Raw genomic sequence first — 17,442 nt, forward strand, 5'->3', positions numbered from 1 at the left:
CAGGCGCGTGGGCTTCAGTAGTTGTGGCTCGCAGGCTCCAGAGCGCAGGCTCAGCAGCTGTACCACACGGGCCCAGCTGCTCCGTAGCATGTGGGATCCTCCCAGACCAAAGCTCAAACACATGTCCCCTGCATTGGCAGGTGGATTCTTAACCACTGTGCCACCAGGGAAGCCCTAAAGATGATCCTTGATCTTAGAGGAGATCTTAAGACAGAGGGGCATAGGGATGATGGAGTATTGAAATAGACTCAAGTGTTTTCAAGAAATTTAGTGAATGATAAAAGGTGTATTTTAAGTCAGTGTTTTTTTTTTTTGTCAGTTGTGTTGATATAGATGGGTTGGTTTTTTTTTGAGGAAAATCAGCTTGTTCTCAACTCACTCTTGACAGTTATGTAAACTTCAAACATATCAAAGATTTTTTTACAGTGAAATTATAAAATTATTATGATTAAATATGTTAATATTTGAAAACCTTGGTTTTAGGAAGTCTTTTAAAATGTGTCAGAAGTCCAGAAATTAAAAAAGGAAAAAAAACTAAATTTGACTGAATAAAGTAGAAAAACTTCAGTATAGCAGAAAACAAACAAAACACTACAAAATCATAGACAAAATTAAAAGAGAAAACAAAGTGGGAGGAAATGACAGCACATAACAAAGTTAATTAGAGTAATCTATAAAAATAAGAAACTACAATAAAGAAATGCACATAGAGAAATACTTCTTCACAGAAGAGGAAAAATCAATAAACATATGCTTTCTTAATGTCCAAGGTATCAATAAGCATATACTTTATTAGTATTTTAAAAATCCATAGCACATATTTTATTAGTATTCCAGGAAATTCCATTATAATCAACAAATGGAAAGGGTTTTATTGTCAATAAGCCCGTGAAACTTAGTTGTCTCATTTTTCCAGATTATGTGGTGTGTAGACAGCATGTGGTCTCTTTACCGATAGAAGGGATGGGATAAGACCAGCAGTGTCATATATGATTCCACATGGAAGTCCAAGAATATCTTGGGATTTTCTAGATTTTACATATCAGAGAAAATGCTCTGTTTATATTGTGAGATATATTTATAATTTTACTGCACAAATAAGTGAATGATCAAAATTGTTCAAACTATAGTTTTTGAATACATTCTCATGGTGGACATTTATGCCTCAACCACTATGAAACTCAGACTGTTATTGAAAAGAACCTTTCCCTCTTTCTTTACACTGAATTCAGGCTCTTGTAGATCTTTCATAATTTCTGCTTTGAGATCAGGTGGTGCTGTTGTAGTAAAGTTCCAGGTTTCTGTCAAAAAATCCCAAAGCAGGTCTCCATTTTCATTGCCATCAATAAAACAGTCAGATATGTCCATGGTAGACAGAAGGTCATAACACTCATACTTAATCCCCAACTTGTCCAGCATCTGCATGAGGTCAGATGACGTGACACACTGGCAGAGGTCATCCCGGGGTAAGTGAGATCTGTACTTTTTCCATAGCTTGTCCCAGCCACTGGTTCCTGTGCAACAGAACAAAATTCATGCTTTCAGCTATTCTTCTTTTCCTTTACCTACTCTGCCAACCAGTACACTAGATGCTTGGAATAGAGCGGTCAATTTAAAAGAAAGAAATTCTTGCCTTTGTGTAGCTCAGTTCAAGGAGTGAAGGGGGTGGGAGGAGAGAAAGTTAAATAAGTAAATAAATCATATATCAGATGGTGCAGAGTGCTAATGAAAAACAATTCAGAGCAAGGAATAAGGGGGATCAAAAAGTTGGATGGGTTGCTGTTTTATATCAGGTGGTCGCAGATAGTCTCTCTAATAATGTGACATTTGAGCAGAGACATGACAGCAATCCACACAGATATCAGAGAGAAGATTACTCCAGGTAGAGAGAAGAGCAACTGCAAGGGACCTGAAGCAGGAACAGGCTTGGCATGTTAAGAACTAGCCAGGAAGCCAGTGAGATTGGAATTGAGTGAACACAGGGGAGCGTGGAAGGAGAGGAGGTTGTATGGGTGATGGTGAGGAGTAGACTGGGTGCTAAATCATATGGAAAAAGATGAGAAGCCATTGTAGTGTGGTCTAATAGAACTTTCTGGACTCTTGGACATGTTCCATATTTGCGTTGTCCAGTATCGTAGCCAGTAACCACTTTATGGTTATGGAAGATGTAAACTGTGGCTAGTGTGACTAAGGGAGTGAATTTTAAGTGTTACTTCATCTTAATTCATTTCACTTTCAGTAGCCAACTGTGGCTTCCATATTGGACAACACAATATTAGAGTGACTTAACCTGATTTGCATTTTCATAAGGTCACTCTGGCCACACAGATGGACTATTCTGTATTGAGAATAGACTATAGGGGCGTAAGGACAGATCAGGAAGAACAGTAAGAAAGCTACTGCAATAATCTGGGTGTTAGATGATGTTACGTTGCACCAGCAAGATTGGAGGTGATGAGAAGTGGTTGAATTTTTTATATATTACACTCCTAGATCCAATGCCATTTGCTAATGATTTGGATATTGTTAACAATAATAATTTGGATAGTGAAAGAAAGAAAAGAATCAGTGATGATCCCAGTCATTTTGGCCCAAGCATCTGAAAAGAGAAAATTGCCATTATTGGAAATGGGAAGAATGAGGGAGGAACATGTTTAAATGTGTTATCAGGCATCTGGTTTTGGAGACATAAGGTTGAGGTCCCCGTTGGACATTCAGGTGGTGATAGGAGGAAGGCAGTTGTTTATGTTAGTCTGGTTCAGAGGAAAGGGTCTAAGAGTAAAAATTGAAATAGAAAGAAAGAGCACAGCAAATACAATGGTAGTTTACCCAGACCAAAGATGGGGTAGCCTCTTATGTCTATACAATTACAGGATGCTGCCTTGGACAGTAACAACTAGGTTGAGTCCTAAAAATGTTGTCCCCAGCTTTAGAAGATATATTAGCAGTGTATGTTGTATTTAGTTGAAAACCTGGCCCAGTGTAGAAGCTAAGAGATACAGCATCTGTGGGAGAGATAGGTTGGACTGTTCTGACACTTCATGAATGAGATGAGGTTTGGTATTTAGTCTCCCAGAACCTCAGTTTTCTCATCTATAAGATAGAGATAACCATACTTACCCCAAATGCAACTGCAAGTATTAAATGAGATAATTGAAGTGAATCATTGCTCAATGGTAAGCACATGGCAGATGTGTAATAAGTGCTTACAAAATAAATGAATATTATGTGGAATTACTTTGATAATGTATTTCTGCTGGTTGTAATCTTGAGAATGTAAAAAGACAAATTTGCTTTTCAGAAATCTGTAATAATACTAATAAATCAAAACAAAAGAACAGCTCTTTATGGACTTTCTAATATACGCATCTAATAGTGGGCTGTTACAGAGATAGTGGATATGTGCAGCATTGAAGAGTGGTCTCTAAAGCCTGACTTTCTGAGTGTGAAGTCTGGCTTCTCCTCTTCCTAGCTTTATGAACCTGTGCCTCAGTTTTGTCATCTATAAATCAGGGATAATAATAGAATATCTTCATAGGATTGTTCCAAGGATCACCAAGTTGATAAAGTAAGGCACTTAGAACCACGACTGGCACGTAGTAAACACTGCTGAAGTGTTAGGAAATTAAGTTGGCCTTGGCCAAAGCAATATAAGAGAGAACTTACAACTCTATGAGTTTCCAGGATTAAAAATTAAGATTTCAAAGGCGTGAACTTTTTTGGTTCCGAAAGCTCCTTTATGATGTAATCAAAGTAATCAGGCTCTCCAGAAAAGTATACAAACACTATATAGCCACACAATTCTGCATATAATTATAGGAGGTTGGCCTCATCCATGGACTTGGCTAAAGTCTCCTGATTTAACTCAACAAAAGAGAATAACCAAGGCAGAAAATGGTAAATAATAAGTAGCCTAGATAATTGATGTTCCACTAACATTTCAGAAGAGGGAACGATAACTACAGGATAAGCTCTAGAAGAAGGTGGAATTGGAATGAAGCAGAAAAAAAATAAAACCTCAGTTCAGTGGAAAAAAAAATGAGGGTCATGAGCATGTACTACAAAAATCTTTCATTCCAAAGACAGTGACTGCCTAAATAAGAATTTGCCTGCAAACAAGACTACAAGAAAATAAATATTTCGGTGGTTGAGGAAAGGCTCTGTTATCATTTTTTTTTTTTTCACCCTGGCAGAGAAAAAAGAACCAAACACTAATTGCAGAGAATTTGCTGGTGTCAGTGTTCTGTGACTCAGTGCCATTTCTGAGCTGAGCAATTGGAAACTTTCTGACTGATACATTATCATAATGGCTCTCGGTGGGCACAACATATGGTGTTACTTTTGTTTTCAACATGATATAAACCAGGTCCCTCACCCCCACCCCCCTTATTAAAAATAACACACCATGATTTGCCTCCTTCCTTAGATAAGGAGAGGGCAAGACAGAAAATGTCACTGATCTCCTGGCTAGTCTCCTGTAACCAGATAAGTTGCATTTTAATTAGCAACTCTCTCAAGGAGTGCCTGGCTACTACATTTGCAGAAAAACATGCCACTAACATTATTTTAGTGTGGGATACTCCTCATTTTAAAAATCCACCTCTTCTTATTTCTCTTCTTTTTCATCCCCAAATCAAATCTTTTATCATTATAATCAGGAACTTCTGTTTGTTATAAATAAATAAATATTTACTGAGCTGGGCTAACTCTTTAATGGATACTTAGGAACTGGAGAAAAGCCTCTGTTCTGCCTATTTCGGTGTGCACTGTGTGCGTGTGAATATGTGTATCTTCTTTATTGAGTCTTTTATTCCTGTTTATTAAATCCATCTTCAAATCTCCAGAACTTTCTGTATTCTCTGATTCCATGTCTATCATGTTAGCTAAAACATGGTATCTTTTTTTGAATGGACATTCAGAACTAGCTGTTGTTGGGATAGTATAAGGCAGAAATAATAAACAATTATTCAGTTCAATTCAAACACATTCACTGGGTGTCTTCTTCTAGTTGCCAAGGGTTTTGCAAAGATCTGGGACTAGAGATAAGAGGCAGAGCCTCTTGCTCTCCGGGAACTCTCCTTAAACTCCCTATCTGCCTCTGATCAGAACTTAGCACCTTTTTGAAAGTATGTACACGTCTGAATCCTCCATTAGATTAGGAGCCTTTCAAAGGCAGAGGAGTAACAGTCATCTTTGCAACCCCGGAGCCTAGCAGTGACCAACTAGAGGAGCTCAATAAAAGCTGAATGAACCAAATCTACACGACTGTCCTATGCAGTCAACTTGGGACCAAGAGTGTAGGCTGTGTTTGAATATGCTGAATACACCTGTCACCTTAACCAAGCTAGGTGCCCTGCATAATTAAATCTAGAAACTGACCCCGTATTTCATTATCTTAGAATCTAATAAACTGCAAACAATGGGTGTCCATATGGTGCTCAAGTAACTGAGCACTTCAGTTTATTCACAGAGAGAACGCATCAGTTCGGTAACAGGTCAGTGTCTGACTCGGATGGACAGGCAGAAGCCTTAGCTGTGGGGCATATTTAAGATGACCTTTTAGAGCAAGATGTTAATCCAGGCATACCATTATGTGCTTAGGTGAGATACTGGCTTGATGAGCGTTCTTAGAAATTTAATTTAGTGACTAGATCTAGGCTTGTCTGACTCTGTTGGCGTCGAGTACTCAGTTTGCTGTATTGCAGTGAGGCTGTGGATGAGAATATTGCCCCCAAAGAAAGGAAATACACAAACAGGCTTCTTCACTTCTGGGTAATTATGAAGCAAATTCCATTTAGAAAGTGACTGCAACAAATGTGATATAAACAGAGCCTCGTGTGAACCATTTTGGTGTAGGTGTTTCAAGTTTTAGGGTAATATTCAAGTTTAAGGAATGTTTTCATTGGGCAAGTATGAAGAATGGGGGTTCAAGTTGGGGCTGAGAAGGTAGTTTAGGGTAATGGTTTTTCTACAGCGGTAAGGTAGGAAGTTGATCAGGCACCTCAGCAGACCTGGGGAGCTTTCCCAAACCTGTCTGCTGTCCACAGACTGGTCTGGCAGATAGGGATTTGCAGTGATATCATCAAATGAAAAAGTGACTAATAAAAATGTGGATCAGTTCTATACATGTTAATTGACAACGATATAAAACAAATCTGATTGGAAAGTTCTTGTGATTAACTTTGTTTTCACTGTTGGAAATTGACTATGCTCTATTTTCCTGAAAGTTGACCCATATGTTTATATCAGCTTTATTAATACGACAAAGCAGTTCTTGCTATTTTTAAAAAAGAAGACCATAGGCACTTCCACACACCGAGGGGCCAACAGAATTTATCTCAGAGAAATATACTGTTGTTAAGATGGGTTTATAGGTGCACAGGTTTATCTAGGTCAGAGAGGCAGAGCAAAAGGGAGTTAAACTGCTCTAGGTAACACATAAGAGGGGTAGAAGGGGGAAGTAAGGAGCTGGTATCTTAGGAAGAGCACGGAGTTAAGAGGGTTGTGTGTTACCAGTGTTTTCCTCTTTGGGATACCTGCCTCCCACTGCTGTGTGCAGTAATGAAAAATTGTAAGCTGTGTGCTGAAAAAGTTAGTAAAACATCTCCACCGTCAAACTACAGAATGAATAAGTTTTGACTCAAAATACCTTTTTTTATGAAAGCTAACTGGTTTTTGTACTTTTACTCCCTTTCTTTGATTTGTTTTTCCCCATGAGTGTATATAGACATAGTACCTGTGAACTAAATGTATGCATAGATGCCGTATTATGTAGGTATGATTATCTGGAAATAGGCCTTGCACGAACTAAGACTCACAGACCAAGTTCACACAGCTAGGAAGCGCCTCAGCATTCTTGATTTTATGTCTCATCCTGCATTTCACTGGACCTGTTTTGGTTTGCACGTATCCTGATGCCAATTAACCACGGATTCTATTAACGTATTCATGATGTAGCCAGCAGAATACTGTATCCGTAAGGGCACTTAGTCCATTCTCAGTTGCTTGTAGACTGCTCATTCCACTTCCTAAACCTTAGGCTGGCTTTTTCTTATTGGTAGGCATAGACTCATAGAGAGCTGCCTTCTGACACTCCAATACTTGACTTCTGAAAATATTTAAGCATAAACCAAATATATATAACAGTAGATCTTCATTTGATATGAAATATATCCTAAAATCAAACATATATGACTACTGGATGAATTGCTATTTCTGTCTGCAACACCGTTTCTTTATTATTGACACAGATTATCAAGAATAGACTGCCCTCAGTGTTGATAACTAAATTGACTTCTGTATTCCTAAATGCAGTACAAAGTGCTTTATCCAAGTGTCCTAATTTAGAGAGAGGTTGGTGGGAAACATCCAGTTTACAGAAGCCCTTCTAAATGGTAAGATAGAACTCTCCCACACAAATGAGTATTTTTAACTAACCTGAGATAAAAATAGTATATCAAATGTTCCCTTAGAGAAGAGGTTGTGTACAGGAACTCTCATTTGCCAAACTCCCACATGAGTTCAAACCCAGGATTATAGGCAACAGCTATGTTTGCCATCCTTAAAGCCATTCCTCATATTTAAGAATACATGGGAACTTCCCTGGTGGCGCAGTGGTTGAGAATCCACCTGCCAGTGCAGGGGACACAGGTTCGAGCCCTGGTCCGGGAAGATCCCACATGCTGGGGAGCAACTAAGCCCATGCACCACAACTACTGAGCCTGTACTCTAGAGCCCGTGAGCCACAACTACTGAGCTCTGGCGCCACAACTACTGAAGCCCGCGCACCACAGCGAAGAGTAATCCCCGCTCGTAGCAATTAGAGAAAGCCCACGGCCAGCAACGAAGACCCAGTGCAGCCAAAAATAAATAAATTTATAAAGAAAAGAATAAATGCATTTTGCGACCTATGGTTTCTGAGTACAGGGTCTGGTATAAGCTTAGGGAGATAGAGGCTGCTGTGTACGTGCAGTGAACCTGCCTAGCACTGTGTGGACAATCCACAAAGACTGCTGAATGAAAGAAGTAATGAATTAATGCATGCAACAATGTCAGTGTTTCATTTGCTAATCTGTTTACTTATGTTCTCTGTGTGGTACTTATTGTATCATTGGAAACAACATGACATGATCAAATGCCTTCTTTGGAAAATAACACGACAACACAAAACAAAACAAAACAAGGGGACCATTTTTGATACTTATTTGAGAAAACCTAAATGAACATTGATAATGGCTCTAGAAATGCAAATTAATCAAATAGGATAGTGTCCCAAATATTTAAACCTTTATTTTATTGATATTTATTAATAAACATCACAGAAGAGAAAGACATTCAAGAGACAAAAAGGAGGTAAATAGAAATATTTACTATTTTTAGTCTCATTAAAAACATTCCTATCCGTTGTATTTGCTGTATGTTAAATAAATATTTTTTATATAGAGACAACAAGGATATATTTGCTCGAGAGAAAGAAGTAAACAGACATTCAATTCCACTGGAACTCCTAAATGGAAAGCTGTTGAGAAGGATTTTCCTAATACTGTGTTAATTAATTGACTCTGATCAGAAGCCAAATCAGGAATTTCATAATGAAGATGAAATATACCAGCTGCCTGCAAACACATGTATCCATGCGCTATCACTGTTTCAAAATTCAGGCTGAAGGAAAATAACTTACCGGACACAAGAGTAATGAGAATCTTAGCACCGGTAGCTAAGAGACTATGGAAGAATTTCAGGGTGCCTGGGATGTCTTTTACATAATACAGCATCTAGAAGTGAAGGAAGAGAGAAACGAGATGCTCTTCTATGTCAATGTCTTTGTCGCTTGGACTAAATACTCACTAGAAGGTTTGATGTTCAAGTTGAGTGGATTTTTATTCAACAAAACACTTAAGAAATTTAAAAATTAAAGATGTTATATATAGACATAGAATAATAGTGTGAGAAAATATTTGGGGAGAGGGGAAACTATGGTATTTACTCAACTAGAGTCAAACAGCTTAAACTTTACTCTTTCTGGCTTCATTAACACAGACATTTATAGCTCGAGACAGTCTGCATTCCACATGGGGGCACTGAATTCTAATGCTCACTTTATATTTTGTGAGTTTTAGTAGTTCTGGGCAAAAATGGTGCTGGCACCGTAGAAACATTCCATTTCATGGAGCGTTGCTTTAAAATTAAGCCCTTTGCACTAGCTTCACCGTAGGCTCACAGATGATTTTTTTAAAATCATGGAAAATGTGACAGGTTTTGATGTTGACAGATTCTCTAGGGAAATGGACTGGATAAAGCCTAAAGTTACATGCATGGTTCCAGGGTGCTAGGAGTCAGCCCACCCTTTTTTTTTTTTTAATAGATCTTTATTGGAGTATAATTGCTTCACAATACCGTGTTAGTTTCTGTTGCACAACAAAGCGAATCAGCCATAAGCCTACCTATGTCCCCATATCCCCTCCCTCCCATCCTCCCTATCCCACCCCTCTAGATGGTCACAAAGCACCCAGCTGATCTCCCTGTGCTATGCGGCTGCTTCCCACCAGCCAACTATTTTACATTCGGTAGTGTATATATGTCGATGCTACTCTCACTTTGCCCCAGCTTTGCCCTCCCACCCTGTGTCCTCAAGTCCATTCTCTATGTCTACCTCTTTATTCCTACCCTGCAACTAGGTTCACCAGTAGCTTTTTTTTTTTTTTATATTCCATATATATGTGTTAGCATACGGTATTTGTTTTTCTCTTTCTGACCCAGAGTGAAGTAAGCCCACCCATTTTTAATAACTGAACCATCTCTGGTGAAGGTGAAGTGCAGGGAGAGAGAGGTCTTTCCACCCAACACGATAGAGCTTGGAATTAAAGATTGGCAGTAGAAAATTTTCCCTAAGGACTTACATCCCTGGAATCTACCCCCATAGACACTTCTTACGTCTCATCTTCAGCTCTCTTAAACAAGAATTCAATGTTTTATGTAGATGCCATGATAGAATTTATTGCGTAAAGCATAAACAACCTAAGCTATGCCCCTCTCACACAAATGAATGAAATACAGTGGAGCTGCACACAGCTTGTGCAGCGTCACAGGCCGTATTTAGTATCATGTCACTCCATGCTGTTCATCACAGGGACCATACATAGACAGGCACCCAGATGCAGCCACAAGATGGCTAACCATCCCTGACATGACCTGGCTGAAAAGAGGAGGCGGGTCATAGCAGATGCTCTGAAATTTGATCTAATAGACACAGAATCTCTGCAGTTGATTATGAATATCAAGTTGAAGGATGTCATGAGAATGCTAGGACCGCAAGGAGCAATAGAGAGACAGAGAAATAGCACAGAAAAATGCAGAGTAGATGGAGAGGGACAGAGGAGTAATGTAGAGGAAGCAGAGTTGCTGTAAGAAAGAAAGAACAGACGTGGAGCTTTTGAGAGAAACTGGTGAATGATCTCTGAAGCTGCAACATTATATAAGAATTATATATATATATAAATATAGATATAGATATAAATATAGTTATAGATCTATTTAAGTAGCTAGATAGTGCAGCAACTGCCATGAATTCTGTACACTAAAGAGAACAGTCTCACATATATTTTTCATTTTGTTTTATGTCATATTCCCTTATTTATAGCATTCACTGGTATGTTTGTAGAATACAGATCTTTTTAAATGCTAAAAAAAAAAAAAAAGAAGAATTTTATAAGAATGGGATCCAGAGCATATGTGGAGGGACTGGCTTTTGATAAAGGGAGGCTTTTGTAATAAGGGGAAAGAAAGACATGGTGCGTACAGGTGCAGCTATGTTTGCAGATTTGGAGAGTGAAAGATGATTTTCTACCTGATGGTTTCTCTTTTTGCTACAGAATAGGACGTGAGGTCATCAGTTGGAAATGAGTGGTGGAGGAGGGATTACAGGAGGTATAAGGAGAGAGAGGGAGGTATGAGATAGTTATACAGGTGACCCTTGAACAAGGCAGGGGTTAGGAACACCAACACTCTGTGCACAAATGTTCACACATAACACAGAGTTGGCCCTCCCTGTATGCAGTTTCTCTGTTTCTGGGGTTCTGCGTCCAGTCATGTAGCATTTATTATTGAAAAAATCCACATATAAGTGGACCCACGCAGTTCGAACCTGTGTTGTTCAAGGGCCAGCTGTTTGAGAAGGTGGGAAAGTAAGTCTAGTAGAGAAACATAGGTTTGCTGAGCAATGTTAGGACTCCCTTATAGGTAAAAGATTTTGTCTGCTAAGAAAGCAAAGATGTAGGATTGCCTGGATATGCTGATCTTGGAGTCATTTCTTCCTATGATTTTAAAAACTTTATTCCTTTGGGATGACTGTGCTTGTGGACTATAGAAAGCAAAAAGCATCTTGTTGTTCATCGTGGTATTTCTAAAATATACACATCTTTTAATGGTAGCCAACACCCAAAGCCTATACACCTATATGCTATCCAGATATGTCAGTGACCTCTGGAAGTATGTCCCCATACCACCTACTGAATTGTCTCCCCCTTTCCAAGAAATACACTATCGTATTTCTAAGAAATACACTATCATATTTCTAAGAAATACACTATAAGTGCTGGACCATGGAAATAAATTCCTATGTAATGACTGACTAATGTCAGTAACACTTTGTTGACCTGAGAAATCATCTAGCCTGCCCTTCTGTCATGTGCACACGAGCCAGGTCATCAAAAGAAGGAAAAACAAGAGGATTCAGAAAAACTGGGATGTTGGTCCATCCAGACCATTAGAGTTACTGGAGAATTGTGTTAGGATGTGTTACACTCTACTATCTATGAACTTTCAATCCCACAAAAGTTAAGGCAGCATTGAAAAAAAAATCAGTAACTATGGGGGTATTTTGCATAGAGAAAACTGGGTTTTTAAATGTTACAGAGAATCTCTTAGTATTGTCAACATCTTTAACTTCAGTTTGGACAGATAATGGTCACTTGTAAAATCAGAAATCAGATTTTCATTTTTTTTTAAAGTTAAAATATTAGGTACTCTGAAATATTTCTGAAAAATCTTTCTTCTGAGAGTGTATAACAATAAATATTTCTTACCTGAATCATATGAATAAAGTCCCACTTCTGAAGTTCTTTTTTCTCCATCATTCTATTTTGATATTCAGATGATGTCTCCTTATGCCAAGTAAACTTTATGTTCTCGAGGTTTGATGTCTTGGCTACAAGCTCTAAAATACGGAGAAGAGGTGGCACACCATCAATTTTAACTGCAAATTCGGAACCCATTTCCATTTAGAATTTTAATGCAATCAGTGTTATATACATAGCAGATATAAAGCACATTTTTCCTTTTTATAAATCTCCAGAAGACCAAAGGGTTCATCCTCGTTTTTCCTCTAGTGTTAAATGAAATTAGAGAATGGAGTCAATGAGAAATAATTATGAGAATCCTGATCAGACATAGGTACTATTATCTTGGTGTTAATGGGAAATCAACTGGTGAATTTTATCAATGGAAAATTGATGTAAGACAGGTGATATGATTCTGTAAGTCAGGAATCAGCAAACCATGGCATGGGCCATATCTTCCCACCACCTATTTTTAAATAGACTGCAAGCTAAAAATATACACTACTTTCTGATTTCATGCTTCTTTCATATCTTGTGCCATTACACTTTTAAATGGTTGAACAAAATCAAAAGAAGAATAATACTTCATGATAGGTAAAAATGATATAAAATGCAGATTTTAGTGTTTATAAAGTTTTATTGCAACATACTCACACTCATTAGTGTATGTATTGTCTATGGCTGCTTTGGGGCTCCAGTGGCAGAGCTGATTAGTTGTGACAGAGACCATCTAAGTCTAAAGTACTTACTCTATGGCCCTTTTTAAAGAAAAGTTTCCTGATTCCTGCTGTAAGCAATGAAACGTAAGCTCTTTAAGGGCAAGGATTCTGTTTAAATACCTCTGAATGAATTAATGACTCTGTCTCTAAGAATAAATATCAAAAATAATAGTTGATGACCAGGGGAGGGATGGAGAGTCAGTAAAAAAAAAAGGGGGGGGGATTCTCATCACTATTTATATTCTGAGATGTTTCGTCATTCCTGCCAAGAAAACAAATTAATCAGGTTCTTCTCTCAATAAGTTTACAAAGAACATACCACAGCAGCTGTGTTGTTAATGACTGAAGGGACACATTTGGGATGACAGGCCTTTCAGAACAGAATTTGATCTACAGCACCATGGATTACAAGTACCTTTGTACTTGGAGATTTGTTCAGCACTTGGTTCAACCACTTCAGTGTTGATACTAACTCCTGGGTATTGAGCCTGCACTTTGGAGAGGATATGAAGATCAATTTCACCTGGAAGAAAAGCATAGGGAACAGATCACCTCAGTCCAGAAAGAAATGAGTCAGAATAATTTGAACGAGTTTATTATCTCTAGGAAAGCCCAGCATAAATAAAGAAGAATACTCAGCTGTTGCCCTGCCACAATGTCTATGATGCAGAACAGCTAAGTTGTAAGTAGGAAGAATAATGTGATTTGAGGAGGGCTATGATTGTTATTCATTCATTCATTCATATAGCCTTTATTTAATATGAATTATTATATTACAGTAAGTCTAAGACGCCCTTCATTATAGGATGCAAACAGCTCTTCTTTTTATATCACTAAATCAGAAAAAACACTGTCAATTATAATTTTAAGATTTCATCAACTGGAAGATGTATATCAATTTCAGAGATGTTAAGTATGAAAAAAACATGCCATAGAATTGATAAATTAGGCTAGGCCAGATGCATACAAAATATATGTCACATACAAAATATGTCAGGTATAAAAAAGGATAAAAAAGTATATCAGACATGTGCCCTCAAAAACACCATGGTCTAGTGGTATAGACAGACATGGAAAGAACTCTGGCTGGGTTGGACCAAGGTGGGAAGGAGAAAGGAGACAGTGAGGGAGAGGATAGGAGGAGAGGCCAGAGAGAGGGAAAGCTTCATGGCAGATCACTCCTGAGTTCCCTGTTACAGGGTAAGTGGAAGTTAGCCCAGGGACTTCTGGGGAAATGGGAATTGCAGGTAGAGAGGACAGGAAGTCAGGAAACAGAATCGTATATGTGGGACTACTGGCAATTCAGAGTTTTGGAATGTTAGGCAAGGCAGTGTCTCCATGCAAGAGGTGATCCCAGAGAGGTAAATGGAGAGGAAGTTATGGCAGAATTGATATTTATGCATTAATTCATGCACCAATGATTGATTATTTACTATGTGCCAGGCGCTACACCAGGCTTTAGCAAATGATGATAAGAGGAGCAAATAGATACCTGCCCTGATGAAAATTTAGCCTGTAGGTGACTATGTAAGAGAGATAGATGACGGTAAGTTGGATAGACTTGAGTTCCAAACCTGTCTGACCCGCTTACTTGGTATTATGACCTTTGGAAATTTGCTTTATCTCTCCAAGGTGCATTTTCCTCATGAGAAAAACAGCAATATTAATAGTACCTAGTTTATTGGGTGAGGGGATTAAATGAGGCAATGCTTATAAAGCACGGTGCAAAATAGAGTTGGCACCTAATAAATGTTAGCTGTTCGTTATTTTTATCGTTATCATTGAGTCCTTCTCTTTAAAAATCTCTCTTCTTTCCCTATTACTGATGCCTCCAAATTAAGTTTGCACTTTTATTCTCTTAGTTATCATGTTGACTTTCACTAAAACAGACTTATGTGCTGGCAAGACTAGCATATGAAAATGACATTAGTCTTTAACATTTTGGCATAAATGGCATTAACAGAACCTTTACAAGGTTAGATATGGCGGGCGGAAAAAGCATAGGTCATAAGACTGAGAGGTCTGAAAAGAAGGAGATGAGGAAGATAAATCAGGAACAAAAGATGCTAGACTTGGAAAAGAGGGCCGTCTAATGGTATAATGAGAGTCCCAAGTACTGGTAATGGGAGACAGTGGGGATTGGGGGGAGAAGATATGGGAAGGAAGCTGAAACAGAGGATGAAGAAGCCTATGTGACAGTTTTCTCCATAGCTGGACCTGACACCTTTTAGTCCTTCCTTAATCATTATTCTAGCCGTCATTTATTGGCCACCTATTATTTGTCAAACACTGTGCTAGGCACTTGACTTGAAACATCTCACTTAATCCTGACCACAATGCTATCACAAACGCCACAGTATTGTTCCCAACTAGATAAGGTGATTTGAGTAATTTGACACCGAGGGGACATTAATGTGCCTAAAGTTTACGGCATACTTGTCTGACTCCGAAGTGTTTGTTTTTCTAACAACTTCATACTAAGAAATAGGAAAACACCAAATACTAAAAGGACATAGGAAGTTTTTCTCTACAGTAATTATTTTTGGAGGGTACAAAAGATAACTAAGGCAAAAGGCTGATAGGAAAATCTGTGGGCTAATGAGAAATAGAGAGATTCCAGCTTGCCCCAAAGGCCCAGAGGCCAAAAGTTCTGTTCTTGCCTCTATCAGCCTAGCCATATATTTTATTTTATTTTTTCTATTAGCATGCAATGATTTTATTATTGTTATTTTTTAACATCTTTATTGGAGTATAACTGCTTTACAATGGTGTGTTAGTTTCTGCTTTATATCAAAGTGAATCAGTTATACATATACATATGTCCTCATATCTCTTCCCTCTTGCATCTCCCTCCCTCCCACCCTCCCTATCCCACCCCTCTAGGTGGTCACAAAGCACCGAGCTGATCTCCCTGTGCTATGTGCCTAGCCATATATTTTAGGTTAAAAAAATCATTAATTCTGAGGCTCCCAAACCCAACATTTTAAAATTCAGATAGTGGGATCTACCCAAATGGAAGAATGTATCTAGCACATCCCCAGGGCTCGTTCCAATCTTGTCCCTTTCCCAACCTGCAGAACGTTCTACCGTAGAGCCACCCAGTCCCGCCTCCTATGGCAATGACAGAGGACACATTGCCAGAATTGCAATGGAGACTCGGAACCCGTAGGTTCATGTAACAACCTCTATAGAGCGTGAGCCCACGTGTGGACACGAACCTTCTGTGCATTCACTGCTGGGTCCCTAGAAGAAATGAATGAACAACAAGAGGAGATAATGAAATTATTTCCTCAGCGGGTAGCACGTAAAATGCAGTTCTGACTTCATAAGTCAGGTGACCACACTTCTTGTTTGCCAGGGACAGTTGTACTTGCTCCTGGTGCTAATGTCCCATCTGGTTTTGTTTCCCAAGTTTCTTTAATTTCTAACAAAATATTATCACTGCAATTTTATTTTTGAAAATACTTTTTAAAAAATAACTATATTTTAAAGTTTTTTGTATTGAGATATAGTTGATTTACAATATTATACTAGTTTTCAGGTGTACAACAGAATGATTAAAAATTTTTATAGATAATACTTCATATGTAGTTATTATAAAATATTGGCTTTATTCCCTGTGCTGTTGTATAGCTTATTTACTTCATACATAGTAGTTTGTACTTCTTAATCCCCTACGTCTATCTTGCTCCTGCCCCCTTTTCTCTCCTCACTGGTAACCACTAGTTTGTTCTCTTGGAGTCTGTTTCTGTTTTGTTATATTCATTCTTTCATTTTATTTTTTAGATTGCACGTATAGGTGATAACCAAGTATTTGTCTCTCTCTGTCTGACTTATTTCACTTAGCACAAATACCTTCTAGGTCCATCCATGTTGTTGCAAATGGCAGAAGTTCATTCTTTTTTATGGCTGAGTAATATTCCATGGTGACATATGTATCACATCTTATTTATCCATTCAACTGTTGATGAACACTTAGGTTGCTTTTGTATCTTGGCTATTGTAAGTAATACTGCTGTGAACATTGGGGTGCATGTATCTTTTCGAATTAGTGTTTTTGTTTTCTTTGGCTATATACCCAGGAGTGGAATTTCTGAATCATTTGATCTTTCTAGTTTTAGTTTTTTGAGGAATCTCCATACTGTTTTCCATAGCGGCTGCACCAATTTACATTCCTACCAACAGTGTACTAGGGTTCCCTTTTCTCCACATCCTTGCCAACATTTGTTATTCATAAACTTTTTGATGACATAAAAGAACTATTTTATAAATTGACCGATATAATAAAAACAATTTGTTCAATAAATAAATATTTCAAAAAACTGTAATAATTTTACTCCTTTTACTCCCTCCCACTCTTATTCTTAAAAGTATCCTGGGTTTGACAATAAACAATGTCACCATGCTCGTAAGGCACTTATTTTCTGTGTTATGTTTGTTATTTATAACAGACTCTATTATTTCTTATTGTGAGATTTTATATATATATATATATATAGAGAGAGAGAGAGAGAGAGAGAGAGAGAGAGAGATCTCCCATAAGACAATATATTCCTTGATCTCATACCATATGTAGTTTGCATTCTTGTATCACTCAGAAATAAGAG

The 17,442-nt window shown here is 38.0% G+C and overlaps 1 protein-coding gene across 1 annotated transcript in view; it reads right to left on the bottom strand.

The window, feature by feature from the left end:
- Positions 1–771: 771 nt before the first annotated feature.
- The window catches only part of HNMT (histamine N-methyltransferase), a 35,796-nt gene continuing 19,125 nt past the window's right edge, over positions 772–17,442 (bottom strand). Inside the window, exons 3-6 of the mRNA XM_030883046.2 lie at positions 13,251–13,358; positions 12,084–12,214; positions 8,681–8,774; positions 772–1,514 (exon numbers count right to left, since the gene is read on the bottom strand). Of these exons, the coding sequence (XP_030738906.1) occupies positions 1,159–1,514; positions 8,681–8,774; positions 12,084–12,214; positions 13,251–13,358 (689 nt within the window). The 3' untranslated portion in view covers positions 772–1,158. The remainder of the gene's footprint in view (positions 1,515–8,680; positions 8,775–12,083; positions 12,215–13,250; positions 13,359–17,442) is intronic.

Source organism: Globicephala melas, chromosome 7 (genome assembly GCF_963455315.2).
Source record: "Globicephala melas chromosome 7, mGloMel1.2, whole genome shotgun sequence".
NCBI lineage: Eukaryota > Metazoa > Chordata > Mammalia > Artiodactyla > Delphinidae > Globicephala > Globicephala melas.